This window comes from Lichenostomus cassidix, chromosome 11 (genome assembly GCF_008360975.1).
Source record: "Lichenostomus cassidix isolate B80296 chromosome 11, HeHo_3.0, whole genome shotgun sequence".
NCBI lineage: Eukaryota > Metazoa > Chordata > Aves > Passeriformes > Meliphagidae > Lichenostomus > Lichenostomus cassidix.
This window is the reverse complement of record NC_139492.1, coordinates 5,360,470-5,376,885: the sequence shown is the minus strand read 5'-3', so window position 1 is coordinate 5,376,885 and position 16,416 is coordinate 5,360,470. Positions and strand designations below refer to the sequence as shown.

General features: G+C 45.7%; 2 protein-coding genes across 4 annotated transcripts in view; one reads left to right on the top strand and one right to left on the bottom strand.

Annotated features, from left to right (window-relative positions):
* Positions 1-3,541, bottom strand: part of MAF (MAF bZIP transcription factor) — a 188,326-nt gene extending 184,785 nt beyond the window's left edge. For all 3 annotated transcript variants that reach the window (XR_014854487.1, XM_085071489.1, XM_085071490.1), the window contains exon 1: positions 1,707-3,541. Coding sequence is in view for 2 of the 3 variants with exons in the window: in XM_085071489.1 (XP_084927615.1) it covers positions 1,707-2,794 (1,088 nt within the window). In the remaining variant the exon portion in view is untranslated. The remainder of the gene's footprint in view (positions 1-1,706) is intronic.
* Positions 3,178-8,621, top strand: LOC146432103 (uncharacterized). The gene is made up of 3 exons (XM_085072138.1): positions 3,178-3,210; positions 3,535-4,326; positions 6,115-8,621. The coding sequence occupies exons 1-3, from the start codon at positions 3,178-3,180 to the stop codon at positions 6,496-6,498; spliced, it is 1,209 nt and encodes a 402-aa protein (XP_084928264.1). The 3' UTR covers positions 6,499-8,621.
* Positions 8,622-16,416: the final 7,795 nt, after the last annotated feature.

The window sequence follows — 16,416 nt, the reverse complement described above, 5'->3', positions numbered from 1 at the left end:
CATACATTTTTAATGTAAAATACCCCTATAGATATAAACAGGGGTGCCTCCCCCTTTTAATACTTTGGTTTTCAAATACAGTCAGTGGTATAGCAAGGACTACATATACCCAACTTATATTTAAGTTGCAAGCACATGCTGCATAAACTACTTTTTAAAACAGTCCCGTTGCAAATTCTACCCCCCTTTACATCACGACAGTAAACAATTTAGTGCATCAATCTTAAAAAAAAAAATCTACATCTAAACAGACCTAACTCTTTCGAATTTATCTATAACATTCCTTTATCTGTAGCATACATTTTAACTGGGCTAACAGATGACAGAAACTAGAATTAAATTATATACTAGGAACCCAGAGCATTCCACATTTGACAATGACCAAATGCAAAAGGAAAAACAAAAAAAATGGGGCAGATCATTTAAAATTAATTTTAGACTGTTTTTAGGCAACAGCATGGTTTCAATGTCCCCCCCAAGTGGGATGTGAATTTTGTTTTTGAACATCTTTCCAAAGTTCTTTCTGTGTTTCTTTTTTTTTTTTTTTTAATTTTTTTTGCCACATTAGGTTACCAAAATCCATTCTGGCAGGTTTTTTGAGAGGGAATGCTTCAGTGCATTTAAAAGGAAGTCTGAAGTTTGAGTAACTCAAAGCAGTTTTAGAGCAGATGCAAACTTTAATGGGAGGAAGAGGAGGAGGAAGATCAAAGGTTGCACTTTTTTGCTTTCAATCCAAAAAAGTGATGAGGCAATAAAACAAAAGGATGAATGCCATGCCATAATAGTCTCCAAAAGTCCATTTCCAAGCTAAAGAAAAAAAAATAATTATACCGTACATGACCAGCATGCAGGGTTTTTTATTAATATAATGTCTCTTTTTCATAGTCTTTCGAAACAGTTATAGTTCATTGTTGCTAAGACAAAATAGCAAGCGTAATGCATGAGATGAGTATGGGATTCTAATGGCAGACTAAAGTCTCACGTTTGGCAGATTAAGGCCAAAACTCACATGAACACACCGAAGGTTGATGCAGGCTTGATTTTGGCAGGTTGATCTAGGCATATCTCTAGTTTTGCACAACAACGCTAAAAACTGATGAAACTCAGCAAGCTGGAGTCTAAAATTTTCACTTTTTTTTTTTTGTGATTTTTTGTTTTGTTTAGTTTTTTAAATTTTTTTTTTTAATTTTATTTTTCTTTTTGCAAAGCTCAAATCTCATATGAAGAACTCAGGATGGCAAAAAAAAATCTGACTTTTTGGACACAGCAAGCTCAAAAGAAAAAAAACTCATGAACTTAAAAATATATATATATAATGTGGATGGCAGGTTTCAAAGAAGAGCAAGCTTCATATGAAGAACTGAGTTGGTGGTGAGTTGGATCTTTCAAATTAAAAAAAAAACACAACAGCAAGCCCCCACAAAAAAAATAAAAATAATAATAATATTAATAAACAGAAAGGCAACTCATGTAGAACTTTAGGTTGGCCAACACGGAGCCAGCCCACCTTAAAAAGAAAAAAAAAAACCAAAAACCAACCCAAAAAACAACTTTGTTTTAAAATTGTTTTGAGTTTTTTTTGTTTGCTTTTTTTTTAAAAAAAAGGTAATAGAAGGTGGCAAGCGGGGTTGTGGCTCTAGCAAAGCCCCCAACAACAACTCACACGGAGAACTTTTAGTTAAGGTGGCAAGGCTGTGGGAACTCACATGAAAAACTCTGGAGAGGAAGGGTTGTCGCTGCTGGATCCGTTTTCTCTGAAGCCATTGCTGACCAGCTTCTCGTACTTTTCCTTGTAGGCGTCCCTCTCCCGGACCAGCCTGGAGATCTCCTGCTTTAGGTGCTCCACTTGCTGCAGCAGCTGGTTCTTCTCCGACTCCAGGACGTGCCGCTGCTGGACCCTCTTGAAGCGGCAGGACTGGGCATAGCCCCTGTTTTTGAGGGTCCTCCTCTTCTGCTTCAGCCGGATCACCTCTTCCTTGCTGACGCCCCGCAGCTGCCGGTTCAGCTCCCGCACCGACATGGTCACCAGCTGCTCGTCGGAGAAGCGGTCGTCGAAGTGGAGGCCGCCGCCGCCGCCGCCGCCGCCGCCGTGGTGCGGGTGGTGCAGCCCCCCGGCGCCGCCGCCGCCGCCGCCGCCGCCGCCGGAGCCGGAGCCGGCGGCCGAGGAGGCGGAGGAGGGCGGCGCGCTGCCCGGCGCCGCGGCGTGGGGGTGCCCGCCGCCGCCGCCGCCGCCGCCGCCGCCGCCGTGGTGCGGGTGGTGGTGGTGGTGGTGGTAGTGGGGCGCGCCGCCCTGCGCCGCCGCCGCGGCGATCACCGCCGACACCACGGCGGCCGCCGAGCCCATCTCCTCGGCCGGCACGGAGCCGCCGGCGGCCGCGGCCAGCTGCTGCCCTCTAGCATAGCCATCGAAGGCGCCGGGCAGCGGGTGGTGGCTGCTGTTGATCAGCGCCTCCACCGCGTCCTCGGGGCTGAAGCCCAGCGCCTCCGGGTTGAGCTGCTGCGGGTACCCCGTCATCCAGTAGTAGTCTTCCAGGTGGGTCTTCTGGTCGGAGCCGGAGCCGGGGCTGGGCGCCGAGAAGCTGGGGGACGGGGGCACGGAGCTGCAGGGCGTGCTCATCGGGGTGGAGGAGAGCGATCCCCCGGCGATCAGGCGGCCGCACTGGCTGATAATGCGATCGGTCTCCACCGGCTCCTTTTTCACTTCAAACTTCATCAGATCGAAGTCATTAACATATTCCATGGCCAGGGGACTGGTGGGCAGGTCGGAGCTGCTCATCGCCAGCTCTGATGCCATCCTTTTGCTGCCGAGAGTCCTCCAGAAAGGGTGCGCTCCGGGAGCGAGGGGGCTGCTCTGAGTCGCCACCGGGTGAGCCAGCTTGATTTTTGGCGAGCTCCGCTCCGCTCTCCTGCTCTGCCTCCGCTCCGGTCCGCCCCGGCGGCTCCTCTCCCGCTCCGCGTTATCCCTCGCAGAGGCTCCGCTGATGCATCAGAGCGCGGGGCTCTCGCTATTCGCCTTTTGCATAGAGGGTTTTTTTTTCCTCCTCTCTCCCTCCCTTCTCTCTCTCTCTCCTCTCGCTCTCTTTCGCAGCTCGCGAACCGCAGCTGGAAGTGTTAGCTGGTGTTGTTGCGAGTAAATTTGTTGTTGTTGTTGTTTTGTTTTGTTATTTTTAACACTTCATGGTGCCTTTCCTCTGGGCTCTCTCGTGCAAAGTGCAGAGCGAGGAGAGAGGTTCATCGGGGGAGGGAGGAGGGAGAGAGAGCGAAGGCAAAAAAATAATAAAAAAAATCAAAGTCTGTATCGCAACCAAAATAATAACAATAATAAGAGTTAAAAAAAAAAAAAAGAGAGAGAGAGAGAGAAAAAAACCAAACCAACAACTCGGCCTCAAAGCTACAGCAAGAAGATGAAAAATATTTAAAGGTTTGATCCGGCAGGAGAGTTTAAAGCATTGCGGAGTTTTATAGCGCCCGTGACGTCAGGCGCACACGGGCTCGGGGCCGGGCCAATGGGAGCGCGCCGCCCGGCCTCATTAGCATAAGAGTATAGCGACAGGGAAACTTTCCGGGCTGTCAGTCAGGGCTCAGCTGACTGTCAGCGCCCGCTTAACCCCCTCCTGGCCGCCGGCACCGCGCCGGGCTCGTCTCGGCTCGTCTCGGCTCGGCTCGGCTCGGCTCGGCTCGGCTCGGCACGGCACAGCCACCGCCGGCCCGCTCCGCAGCACTGCACCGCACCGCACCGCACCGTGCGCGCCCGCGGCCGAGCGCCCTGCCCCGGGGCGGCGTGCCCGGGAGCTGCCCCTGAGCCCGGCCCGGCACCCGAGGGCACGGGGGAGCTCCCTGCGGCCGGGACGAGGGAGGGGGAGCTCCGGGCGCGGTACCCCGGGGGGAGCGGGCAGCGCGGAGGCAGCGCGGGGCTCCGCCGTGCCCGGCGCGGTACCTGCGGGCAGGCGGGCGGCCCTTCCTCCGTGCCGGCCGCGGGTCATCGCTCCGCTCCCCGCAGCGCCCCGGTCACTTATTGATTATTTTGTTACGGGGACGGGGCATCGATCCCTCCATCCCCCACGCCCGCCCGGAGGTGCGAGAGCCCCGCAAGTTTGCAAACCCCGCTTTCCCCGCCCCCCTTTCGCGCCGCACTCGGCGTGCCGGCCAGGACTAATTAATTTTATACATTTAGAACTAATTGTATTTACTTTCGCCTCCCCCCAACCCCCCTTCCCCTGCGGGAGGGGGCTGGGGCCGGTCCGGGGGCCGAGCAGCGGCGGCGGCGGGAGCGGAGCGGCGGAGCGGCTCGGTTCGAACCTCGACAGCGCCATCTCTCGTCCGCAGGTCAGTGCCGAGCGACGGGACGGGACGGGACGGGACGGGACGGGACGGGACGGGACGGGACGGGACGGGACGGGACAGACTCCCCCATCGTGTCCCTCCCGCCCCCGCAGCCGCCGAGGTCCCGCCCGGCTCCGGCTGCACCATGTCCCGCAGCGGACCGGGGAGAGCCGCAGCCTCCGGGGCTGGCAGGCTCGATTTTCCGACCGGGCTTTATGGGAATATCGATAGAATTAAAGTTACTTGTAATTCCGTGATAAATGAGATGTCTCTAGTAAGTAAGATTAAGTGCGGTGCTATAAAGTTGTTTATCTGAAAAGTAATTCTCAGAAACCTGACTTCTGACACTTGGTCATATATTAAACCTGCTTCTTGAACATTGTACTTCAAATCCTCCCTTCTCCCCTAGCCCGGTCCCTTCCCCCCCGGAGGTCGCTATTTATAACCCCGCTCAGGGTATCACTCTGGAGGTGCGGGCAAGGCTCTGGGCGATTTTTCACCAACTGTGAAAGTCATCATTTGCAATAGCCAAAGAATCTCTGCTTAGGAAATAGCACTTGGCGAGTGGATTTACGAATGGATAACATCTTCTGACTATGCCATTATCAGTGCGAGTGCCAGTACTAACATCTGAAAGTCATACAGCATGTACTGTTCCTGGCAGCTAAAAGGGGTAGGGCATACTGCGAGTTTAGGAAGATAACTACATCTAGAAAAGATCATAGTGGCAATTCTGTAAAGATAAAAAATACTGCTAACATTTCTAACAAAATTAAAACACAGTTCTGCACCGTCCCGCACACACCCGCACACACTGAGCCGTGGACATCTGCCAGCTTTATCTTACAGACTGAGATCCACGACAAAGTTAATGCAAGTTAACTGCTCAGGCTGGCTTTTCTGTTTCTTCACTTCGTTGGAATCAACAAAACTTCCAGGCTCACAGCATAAATCCCCCCAGGACAGCCCAATTCCCTGTGTTTGGGGTTTTTTTTCTCCTGAGCAAGATGAATTTGGTGCTATATATCACTTAGCGTGCTCACCTATGAGAGACATAAAGTGTGTGCTAATATTTTTAAATCAAAAGGTTATTGCATTTCAGAATGTATAGTTGTAGTATTTCCCTAGCCTGTGTGGTAGATGACTATGGAATTGTGGCTCCAGCCTCATAAAATAGTTTGTTTGGATGTGAAGATTAAAAGTGCTACATTTGCAAATGAGTAAATTTCCTGGGTAAACTCTGAACTCTACACAAAGAGTATGAAATTGTGTGAGCTAATGGGGACCGTCTCTTAATTGATACCAATGTAAGCAAGTACTGCAAATTAATTGAAGCTCTGACCTACCAGAACAGTGAGTAAAATTATTAGTTGTACAATATTGTTCTTGTGTGATTGTTACACAGAACTGCTGCACCAAAATGTCTCTACTGTTCAGCACAGCAGAGAAAAAAAGATTATTAGCAATTTTTGGATAACCTTCAGAAGCAGCATTCTCCTCCCTACAGTATATAATTCTTGTTTTAGTAGTATTTTTCTTTATTATTTGGCTATTCACAATGGGTGTCTAAACATTTACAGTCCTCTATTAACAGTGTTTCTTCCATAACAATCACACACTTTCATTTCAATTAGAGCTATTCAGCCTTCAGTTTTTCCACAATTATCGCAGGCCAATTCCCTCAGACTGCTCCCTTTTCCCAGCACTGTTTGTAACAATCCTGCCCCGAGCCAGGCAGAGGGAAAACTCCCCTGTCCCTCTCACAGCCTCTTGCTCCGGTTTGTTTTCAAGCATCTCCGCTCGATGACATGCCGTGGAGCCCTTCTCTCTCCCACTGTGCTGCTGCCCCGGTTTGTGAGCCTCCAAACTAATGTATATTTATTGTGGGAGAGTTTTCTGACAGCCCGTTCAGGGGGACGTGAAACATTCTCTCCAAAGCCTCTGGGGTCGGCCTGCAGAGCACGCCAGCAGCAGAGGCAGAACTCGCACCGCTGGAGCTGTGTGTGCCTGTCCCACACAGAGCAGCAGACGTGCAGGGTTGGTGTTATATGGACTCAGAGAGTAATTTGTTATAACTTAAACACGTATCGAGAGCAACACGTTATGTACAGTTACTGCTCCTTTTGTTTATCTAGTGTCTTATTTTATGGTGCAGAACTAAACAGTGTCCGCTGAATTTAGCTATGAAACCAGCCAAATTGATTTCAGAAAGACTTCTTCGGAGTAACAGAGTGATAAGGCATAAACTGCTCCTAGGTGCAGTGCTAGATAAATCCTTTTAACAGTCTTCAGATCAGTTAACAGTGTAAGTAAATCACATATCACTGTTAGCAGATTTATGGGAGAGAATTAATAGAATCAGACGAGATAATCTGGTAGGGATAAAATTGCTGAGGAAACAGTCCTGCCTTATATTGGAGGGTATGAAACAACAGTCTGATTACTGGGAGTCGTTATGGATTGGTGAATTATGAGCTAAATCATCATAAGAGTAATTCAGTATTTATTAATTCTTTTCTCTTTAAACAACTCACAGACGCAAATAAAAGCCTCTCTCTCTTTGAAGACACATTCTTTATATATTTTTATTGGATGTAATTTACTATTTGCATTACCTGTATTTACTTCATAATTGAACATTTTGCATTCAAATTTATGTAATGCATTATGCCTGAGAATATATTTCTCCCTTATTAGCATAAATAGTCACTTACCTCATGAATTACTAACAAAGTTTATCTGAAAATATAAGTATATTTTTTATTAAGTGGAACACAAACATATGTACAATAAATTCTGATTTGCCAGTAGTTGTTACAGAAACACAGAGCAACCCTGTATCAGAGAAGAGGGAAAAGAAGGAGCACCGAAGAAGCAGAACCAATTACTATGTGTGTATATGTGACAATAATTTCTTCTGTCAATGTTTTGTTTATTTTTAATAAAGGATGAGTGACTCAAAGGTTTGCTTTAGAAGGAGCAGATGAAAAAGGATCTCCAGGATGAATTTCTTCTCTCTCTTCCCCCCAAAATTTTCCAGTGGACTTGGCTCCCTGTGCTGTGCCACTGCAGCCTTTACTCCGGCGGAGCTCCTGCTGACCCACTGCATGCCATGAATGGATGCTGCTCTACCCTCACTTTCTCATACATTTCCCTTTCCCCCCTAATCCTGTTTTTATGCTTGGTTTTACATCCAAATAATCAATATAATTTAGGCCCATTCTGCAGTATTAACACAACCTTGCTTATTCAGAGAAAAACCCAACCCTATTGACTTCAAAAACGGTGGGATTGAATCCTTGATCCCATTGAAACCAGTGACAAAACTTGTATTGATTTCAGTGGAAGCAGGATCAGGTCCTTGATGTTAGCAATTTATTTATGTCAGAGGGCTGATCCTACTAGAAATGAAAGACAGAAGCAGATCTGCTGGCAGGAGATCAAGTCTGCTCCCCAAAATCCAAAGGCAGAATCCCCAGTTAAGCTGTGGTGGATCTCCTTTATGCTCAGCTTTTAGCACCGTGGTGGGATGCCTGTATAATTTTGTCTGGACGCAGAAAGCTGGTCCTCCTGGGAGCATTCAAATGAGCACATCTATAAATGTAGCACAGCAAAATGAGCTACTTTTGCCACTCTCGCTTTTCCCAAGCCCGGCACAATCCATTTCTGTGACGACAGTTTTCTGCCCTGTACGCATCCAATACTGCTCTTTTATTTTAAGGCTGAGAAAATCTTCCCTTTAAACTCACGCTGAGCATCAAATTGGACTCCACTTGCAGCTGAACATCTTGGCTGTCTCTTCCTTTCCTCCATCAGCTCCAGTATATTTTATGTAGAATTCTCCCTGTTAATGAAACTTGCTTCTCCTCTCTCTCCACTTTCCAGTTTTGTATTAGTGTTACAGAATCCACCAGACTTGCTGCATTTCAAAACAGTGCAGAAGGAGAGAAAAAAAATTATTTTCCTATACAGTCTCCTATTTGGCCATTCTGCCCAGATCATGAATACACGACCTCTATTCATTTGTCTGTAAAGTTTCTGTTGCTAAATTAGAAAAAAGTGGCTTGAAAAGACAGGCTTAAACACACATTTTGGTTGCTTTTGTGTCACATCCAGGAGGGCTTGTGTTTTAGCTCTAAGGAATTGTGAAGTTTTAGCAGCTGCTTTGATTTTATTCCCCTGGAAGTGCCTGACAGTCACTGTATGGAAGGTGCAACATCAGTGCTACACCTGAATGCATGAGTTTGCTCTGTCTACTGAGTCCAAATTAAGTGATAGCTTTTTAGCAATCAGGATATTTTCAGTGCTCGCTTATAACATTGATAAAATGCTAGAAATATCCCAAATAACTTTGCATGATCCAGAAGCAGTTTCTCTCTCTGAAGGGAAGACAGCACAGAGGTGGGACTGGAAAGCTGCAAGCGACTCTGAGACGTGGCTAAAGGTTGGTGTCACCAGATTTGCACTGTGCTTGTTCCGTGATATGTGTCCTACTTTGGCAATTTTCATGAACAGCTTTTGCCTAAATGTAAAAATCAATGAAGACATTTTGATGCTAAAAAAATCTATTAATTTAAAAGAAATAAAGACTTAAGTTGCAATAAAGATTTTTATAAAGCTTTATGGTGGAATTTATCATTTATAACCTGGGTGATCATGTTCAGCTATACAGTGTGGTGTTTTCTCTGAAATTAGCCAAAGTGGGTAATGGAGACCTGATAAAAACTCCTGCACAAATTGATCTGAAAACTCTACAGAAGCAGAAAACTAGCATTAGTTAAGGGGAGAGAATAAACTGATTATATTAATGTTATGTATCTGAACTGTCCTGATAATGTCCTGCAATATGCACGCTGCATTTGTATCTATTTTAGATCAGAAAAATTATTGCTTTTTTCCCCTTCTGCTCTGCATTAAGTTGTTTCAACAGTAAAAATGGTTGCAGTGGCAGCATGAAAAAATAAGTGAATTTTATATGCTCTCTCTTTCTTAGAGTCAGCCGTCAGTAAATGGTGAGGAGGGCATGATTCTGACATGATGTTTGACGTGCAGCTGTGAAGGTTGAGACGGTCTTTATTAAAAGTTGTGAACTTCAGTAAATCTTAAACAAATCTGTGATTTAACATCCTGAAGTGCGAGATGGCACAAACTCATTAATTTTTGGTGATAAACTGTGCGGCATGCGATGGGCTGAGCGCCATGCTCTGGACTTACTCCCCGTAAACAGTAAAATACGATAACTGCTTCGAGTAACTGATGGGGTCTTTAGCAACACAAGGTTCTTGGCTTACATGACCTAAAAAGGTTCATTATAACAGAGCAGGGCTGGCGTCGAGCCCTGCGGCTCTGGCAGCTCCGTGCGGGGAGGGTCAGCCGGAGAGGGAGGGAGGGAGAAGCCAATTCCAAGCGGCAGCTTCTCCCCGCTGAGCGCTGGGATGGAGCGGAGGGAAGCGGCTGCAGGAGGGGCAGGGGGACAGCGGTCAGGCCAGAAAACTGCCTTGGCGGCAGGAGGAAGAGACACTCGGGGATGGAGGGGTGGTGGCTGCGGCACTGAAGGGAAGGGAGCTCCGAGCTCTGCAGCCCCGAGCACGGCTTGTCTGTCTGTCTGTCCATCTCCGGGGCAGGCACAGCGCTTACCCACACGGCAAAGATGCCCCAGACATGAGGAAAGGTGTCGGCTGGAAGGTGGTTATGAGCGCAACGACTTATAAATCCAAAGCCCGGGTGAGCTGTGTGTGTATAAGAGCACCTAAGGACCTGACGTTAGCTCCAACCCTTAATTATCTGACTGAATCTGGCCTAACCTGCTTATCTCCTGAGCATTACTCACGGGCTCTGGCAGGAGGTGTCGGTGAATGCAGGACAGCTTTGGAGACAGCACCTTTGCCAGCTGAACTGGCAGGAGTTGAGGCTTAATCACGGGCAGAAATGGGGAGGGGGTGAGTGGGGGGTTTGCTTCCTTCCTTCCCAGTCCATGATGGATCCAGCCGACTCCAGCTCCTGCCCTCTCCAGCCAAGGTGAGCCAGCTCTCCTCCCAGCCATTCCCCTCCCGTTCCCCAAATTCAATAGCCCAACTCCACCTATGGTTAGGGACGCCAGGCAGGAGCTTGGCTGCTGGAGCTGTCTTGACTATGGAGATATAGCAGCATCTGTCAGAAAATCTATGTGAAAACAGTACTCTTGCCAGCAAATGGAAACTGTAGCTTTCTAATCAGCTACATTTGATTTGGTTTGATATATTTAACTTCTTTTTTTTTTCTCCCACGATTGGCAAATGTGTTATTCTTCCAGAGAAATGAAAACAACCTGCAATTTACTGGATTGCTTTACAGAGTCTTGGTGCAAAGAAGTGTATGTCATTATGACATCTGATATCTTTCAGTGCCATTAATTGTCTTCAAGCGAGGGATGGAACGCTTTATACCCCATTTTTTTTCCTCCTACTCAATCAGAATTTGTGCACTGTTATGGGAGTGCTGGGCAGACCCAGTTCAGATTTGTCTCCATCCGGAGTCTGGGTCATTCGGAAACTCTAATCCTTAACTAAAAGGAAATGATAAAAATACCCATGAAATTAATTTTCACACCTGCAGTTGGAATTAATAATGGCAACCAGAGTGGCATCCTATTTCAGCTCCCTTGAGGTGACTAACAGTCTTGGTCATTAATATAATCCCAACCACCAGAGGAATTCACTGTCTGAGGGATCTACCATGAAAAACAAATGATCCCCAGAGCTATGCCTGCACAATGGAAACTGGCTTTAGTCATGTATTAGTCATTTTATCACAAGATTGTATTTTTGCACTGGGAAGTTTGTGCTCTGATATTAAAAGACAACGGAACAGAACAACAGCATTTGACTTGGTAATTTGCACACAGGGTTTGATTATGTTTGAGCTTCCTCACTTTAGAAGGATGTGTGTAAATGACTAAGAGCAATAAACGAAGTCTTCTAAGTGTGAGGCTTTCTCATGCAAAGTTCAAATGCATTTATTACTGTCTGTGCTTAGCATCCATCCTGCATATATCTGTGGGTGATGCTTGTACTTCATCTCGATAAGGGAGTGGTCTATTGCTAAAATGCTGCTTGAATTTTCCCCTGATTCTGCTTTTCTCCCTTAATTGCAAGGGATGAAATGTGTCAAGTGTCTGCTTCACTCGGCTGGGAATCACGGTACTGCCTCTGCAATTTCCCAGCCTTCAAAGATGACATGCAGCTAGGAAACTATAAAGCTAAGCGACTGCTCGGTGGCTCTGAGCTGCCTTCAAAAGGCATTTGCTTCTAGCAGTGGAGCAGCATTAGGACTTCAAGCAAGGCACAGAATAGGTGTGCACTCGAATCCTTTAGCAGCACCATCTTTCAGAAGGACTTTCTCTAATTATGTTTGTTTAATCCTGCCCTAATGGCCGCACGTGATGTGCTGAAATGTTTCAGCTCTATTCTCCTCTGCTCTCCAGACCAGCTTGGCTTGTGAAAAACAAAAAAACTATTCCCTGTGCCCCAGGAACCATCTGCTCAGGGTGTGAGCACATCTCTACAACTACCTATATTCGTAACACGGAGAAGGTAGCCTCTTGCTTCTTCTGAATGCAAAGTCTGGTGTGTTTTTTTAAGGCAATACACACCTATCACTGCATGTACTGTTCTGGGAGATAGTAATAACCTCGTGGTGCTGCTGAAGAGGTCTTCCTATACCTTGCATATTCACTATGTCATACAAAGGGGCTTGAAGTTCTTTAGCAGTGGTGAAGAACAAGAATTAGAGAGAGTTGGACATACAGGCTTGTCTCCCTGTAATTTGTACAGACATTTCAGCCACAGCTTTTTCCTCTCCATTTAGAGCAGTTACTAGGATCAGTTACTGTGAATGTAGCTTGTGTTATTCCCTGTGGAGTAGGAGACAGGTAGGGCAGTTTCTCTCTTTATTCTTTCTGTCCTCTCTACAGATTTACACCTTTTATAGCTGTTAAGGTAACTACCAAACTACTTAGAGACTGGCCTCGTGCAGTGGCAGGCTAGCACTTTCTGGTGTTAGTTTAGCCCCAGCAGGTTTAGATTCCATCCCCTGCAGTCTCTTCTAACAGGGATTCATTTTTTTTATCTGCCTGAAATTCAAGGTTCAGCCTAAAGTTGATTCCAGCAGCACCTGGCAAAGTCCTTTTGCAAGATATAATCCAAAATCAAGCTCCAGGAACCACTAATAAGAGAGGTGATATACCATAAGGTTTCTGTAGTTTTCCAGATGACTCAAATAACCTGCCATTAGTAAATCTAGCCTTGCAAATTTAAAGGAAAGCTATCCATCATGCCACATTATTCTGCAAGTACAGCTGGGAATGGAAGGCTGGCTGTAGCTGGGTGGGCACTGTCTCAGAAGAAATGGTGTACCCACACCTTCGTAGCACCAAAATTAAACAGGTCAGTACAAAAAGGTGCACTGAACTCCACAAAGGTCATGTAGTGCCTTATGTTGCATGGGTCAAGCTACCACATGTGAACCCTAAAGCCTGGTCACTGTGCTGCTACATAACATTCCTGGTATTAGAAAAAATTTACACCACCATGTCAATGCACTCCAGCAATTGCCAGCTGCACAGATTAATTTTTAACCTCCTTTTTGTTTTCCAGTGCTAAGGCAGATGAGCAAACACTTCACGCCAAGCCTCAGCTGGGCAAACTGTTGTTGGCTCAGTGGAGGTGACAGTTCCCAAGTGTCTGTCCTTTCATTTCCCAGATCCCCTCTCTTGATTTTTCTGTTTTCATGGAAGTTTCATTCTGCCTGCTGGCCAGACACCAGCATGAATTCCTCTGATGCCTGTTTGCAGCAAAGGTGCTGCAAAGCTGCAGTTATCTGAGCAGAGGAGGGCTGCCACAGGATTTCCTCATGGAGAAAAAAAAAAAAGTTCAGTTTTAGGCTTCTGGTGGCTTCTCTGAAAGATAACTAAACTTTGCATACATCGCTATCTGGAACTTGATCTTGGGGTCAGAAGTACAGCATGCAAGGTCTGCCTAAGCGAGAATGACGTGAAACCCCCCTGGTTATCTTCCATATCTTGCTTTAACAATACCCAGGTTTGGAGAGGGTCATCCTCCTTTATTTTGGACAGGGGTGGCAGCTGGCAGGGATAGAAGCAGGGCTTCCTTTTCTTCACAGTCTGAAACATAAAAAGGGGGATAAACATCCTGGATATTAGTCCTGCAAACCCAGGCTGGGCACCTAGAAACCATGAGCCCCAACATTGCCACCCAGGCTGAAAGTCTGATGAATGGAATGTACTAGGAAACTATCTTTCACTTCTTAGCAGATAACTCTTTATTCCACGTAAGAATTTTGCCTCATCTGAGGCTGGATAAAAGCAGAGGAAGTTTTTCAGTGTTTGGCCCCTCATTTGGGAATTTCAACTAATAACACTCTGTCCTTCCTCTGTTTCACAAGTCCCCTAACTAATATACTGGGATGTGTGAAAATATTGCTGTGACTCATAGCCAGAGCTTCAAAGTCCAAATCCAAACTTCTTTAGAGGCCTGGAGTGGTTGGGGCAAGGGCAAAATTACAAGAATGAAGATGAGATGTGTGAGACTTGCTCTGAGGAGTGAACACCCATAGCATATCAATGTTCTTCAGCATCACCAGCCAGGTAGTAGTAAACATGTACAAGAAAAGTGCTTAGTACATCAGACTTTCTGGTTAGGAACAATTTTTATCACCATGTGTCCAAATTAGTAAAATATGAGAAAAATATACAGTATCCTGGAGAGGTGTAGCTATTGGTCTCATCAAAAAGCGCAGAAGAAAGCTCAGGGAAGGACGTCAGTTAGATGAGCAGTACAAAACTGAGAGGAAATGAGCAGTACCTAAATATTTCTAGTACTTAGTTTTACCTAATTTTAGGTGTTCTTTCCTCACAGTTCACACTGACAATTAACTCTGTATTTCTGGAAAACGAGAGCTGGTGAGGAGGAAAGAGTTGTCATCTGATGCTCTTTGGCTGTCAACCCTGCCTAAAGCACGTGCTGTGGAGGTTTAATGAAAGTTTTCATTTGGACAGAACACAGACTGCCCCAAGTACAGAGCTCATGAGTGTCCAGTCATGTGCAACTCAAGGACTTTGTGGTAAACACAACATCTGTAATGCAGAACAATTAAAGTCATTCTCACCACAGCTGAGCCTGGCTCATTTGTGAGCAGGGTGCAGTAAATGCTGTATCAAGACCGTGATGATCTGATGGTTTTAGGAATAAACCTTTCAAGGAACAGAAGACATTGATAAAAAATTGAGGTGCCACAGAAAAGGCCAGATGTTCAACTTTTAGGTCTTTAAAGGGCATGCAAATTTTTTCTCACGACTGAATGTGCATATTACCCATTGATGTGATCACTTATGCATCCATCTCATCATCTGAATAGGCAAATATCATATCTTCTGCAGCAACCATACTCGGAATTTAATGCAAAATTCATTCTTTTTGAAAATCAGTCCCCTAGAACACAATGGTAAATCATGCACGATGAAGTGATACGAAGAGAGATGCTGCACCCCTCTTCTGAGGTTTTTATTTCTTTTCTCTAGAAAACTGTCTCCACCTTGATGCTGAAAGCCACAATTATTATTTCTTCATAGTCACACTGTGTCGCTGCTCAGTGGCTCACATCATTGATTGGGCTCCATTATGCTAAATTCTAGAACGCCCAAAGAGCTAAATATAAAGCAGGAGACAACAGATACAAAAATAGATGTGGACCACAAGGTAACCATGAGCCACAGTAACCATGGGCCTGCAGTAGATTTGTCTTCTGAGGCTCAGTGAGGCAAAGCTGGGGTGACTCAGTAGGTGACAAAAGAGCACAAAGGACAAAGGGTTAGTGGTGCTTCTCGCATCACTGAATTACCACACTGAGAGAATTATCCTGCCTCATGAGAGATGACACTACAGCTTTCATGCAACCCATGATTGAATGATGCCCAAAAATGAGGGTTCTGATCCCACATGAGCAACTTGTCTTTTTTTTTCCCCCTTTTTCATTTTTTTTTCCTTCTTTTATTTATTTTTTGACAAAGGTAAGATTAGTCTCCCAGGAGCAGCCAGTTCTCAGCTCTGCCATGGCATTTTGCCTTGCCTTTTGTTTCCTGGCAGATCCAATCGTTATGGGGTTCCTTGCTCATTTCCCTTCCAACCACATGATGTTTATAGTTCTCATGTTGGAACAAATAGAGCAAATTGAATTGCAGATGATATGAAATATAGTATAACATAATAATATACATGAAATGTACTTTGCATTTGTATATCAGCTTGTTAGCAGCAGTACTGACCTTAACAAGAATTGCTTAGAATCCCATTTCCAGACACTAGAATCCCTGAGCCTCTTTGGTATGGAAAGATGCTTTCCATTCACATTACAACCCACTGTATTTAGCTGTTCTCTCACACACAACGACAGATGTATGTAAGAAAAGATATGTAGGAAAGCAAACCTGCCATGATTATCTGTCTCTAAAATGAATGCTTACTCAGGAAGACAAAACACTCTTCCCCTCACTAGGAAAACCTAAACTGGATTATGTACACAAATAACATGCCTGTAGTTTTGGTGCCACGAAGCATAAATCACAATTTAGCCCTCTGCAAGAAGCCTCTCTGCACTGAGCTGCTGTGCCACAGTGCCTGAGGTCCACCTTCCTGGGGAGAGATGGGCAGGACTGGAGGAGCTGGTGAGGAGAACTGTGGAGCTGCTGGCTCTGCCCCTGCACCCCACATCATTTCTGTGAGCAGCCAACTGGGAGCAAACTGGGAGCAAATCTCAACGTGTTTTTTCAGGTGATGTCAATGCAATGCTTGCTTTTCTCCTTTTTTTAAAGGGTTATAGGAATTCTGGATCCGTGTCAGAACTCTGATCCCCTGTGTGGGATGGAAAAGGATTTTTAATGAAAACAAGCTTCAGTTGTGAATATTTTAATACAGTGCCAAAGTGGTAACAGGATGATAAAGTTTTGATAGGCCTGGTATTGGCTTTTATTTTTTTAAGGGGGAACTCCTCTCTCACTAACAGAAAAAGCATTTTTAATGCCAACATCAATATAAAGTG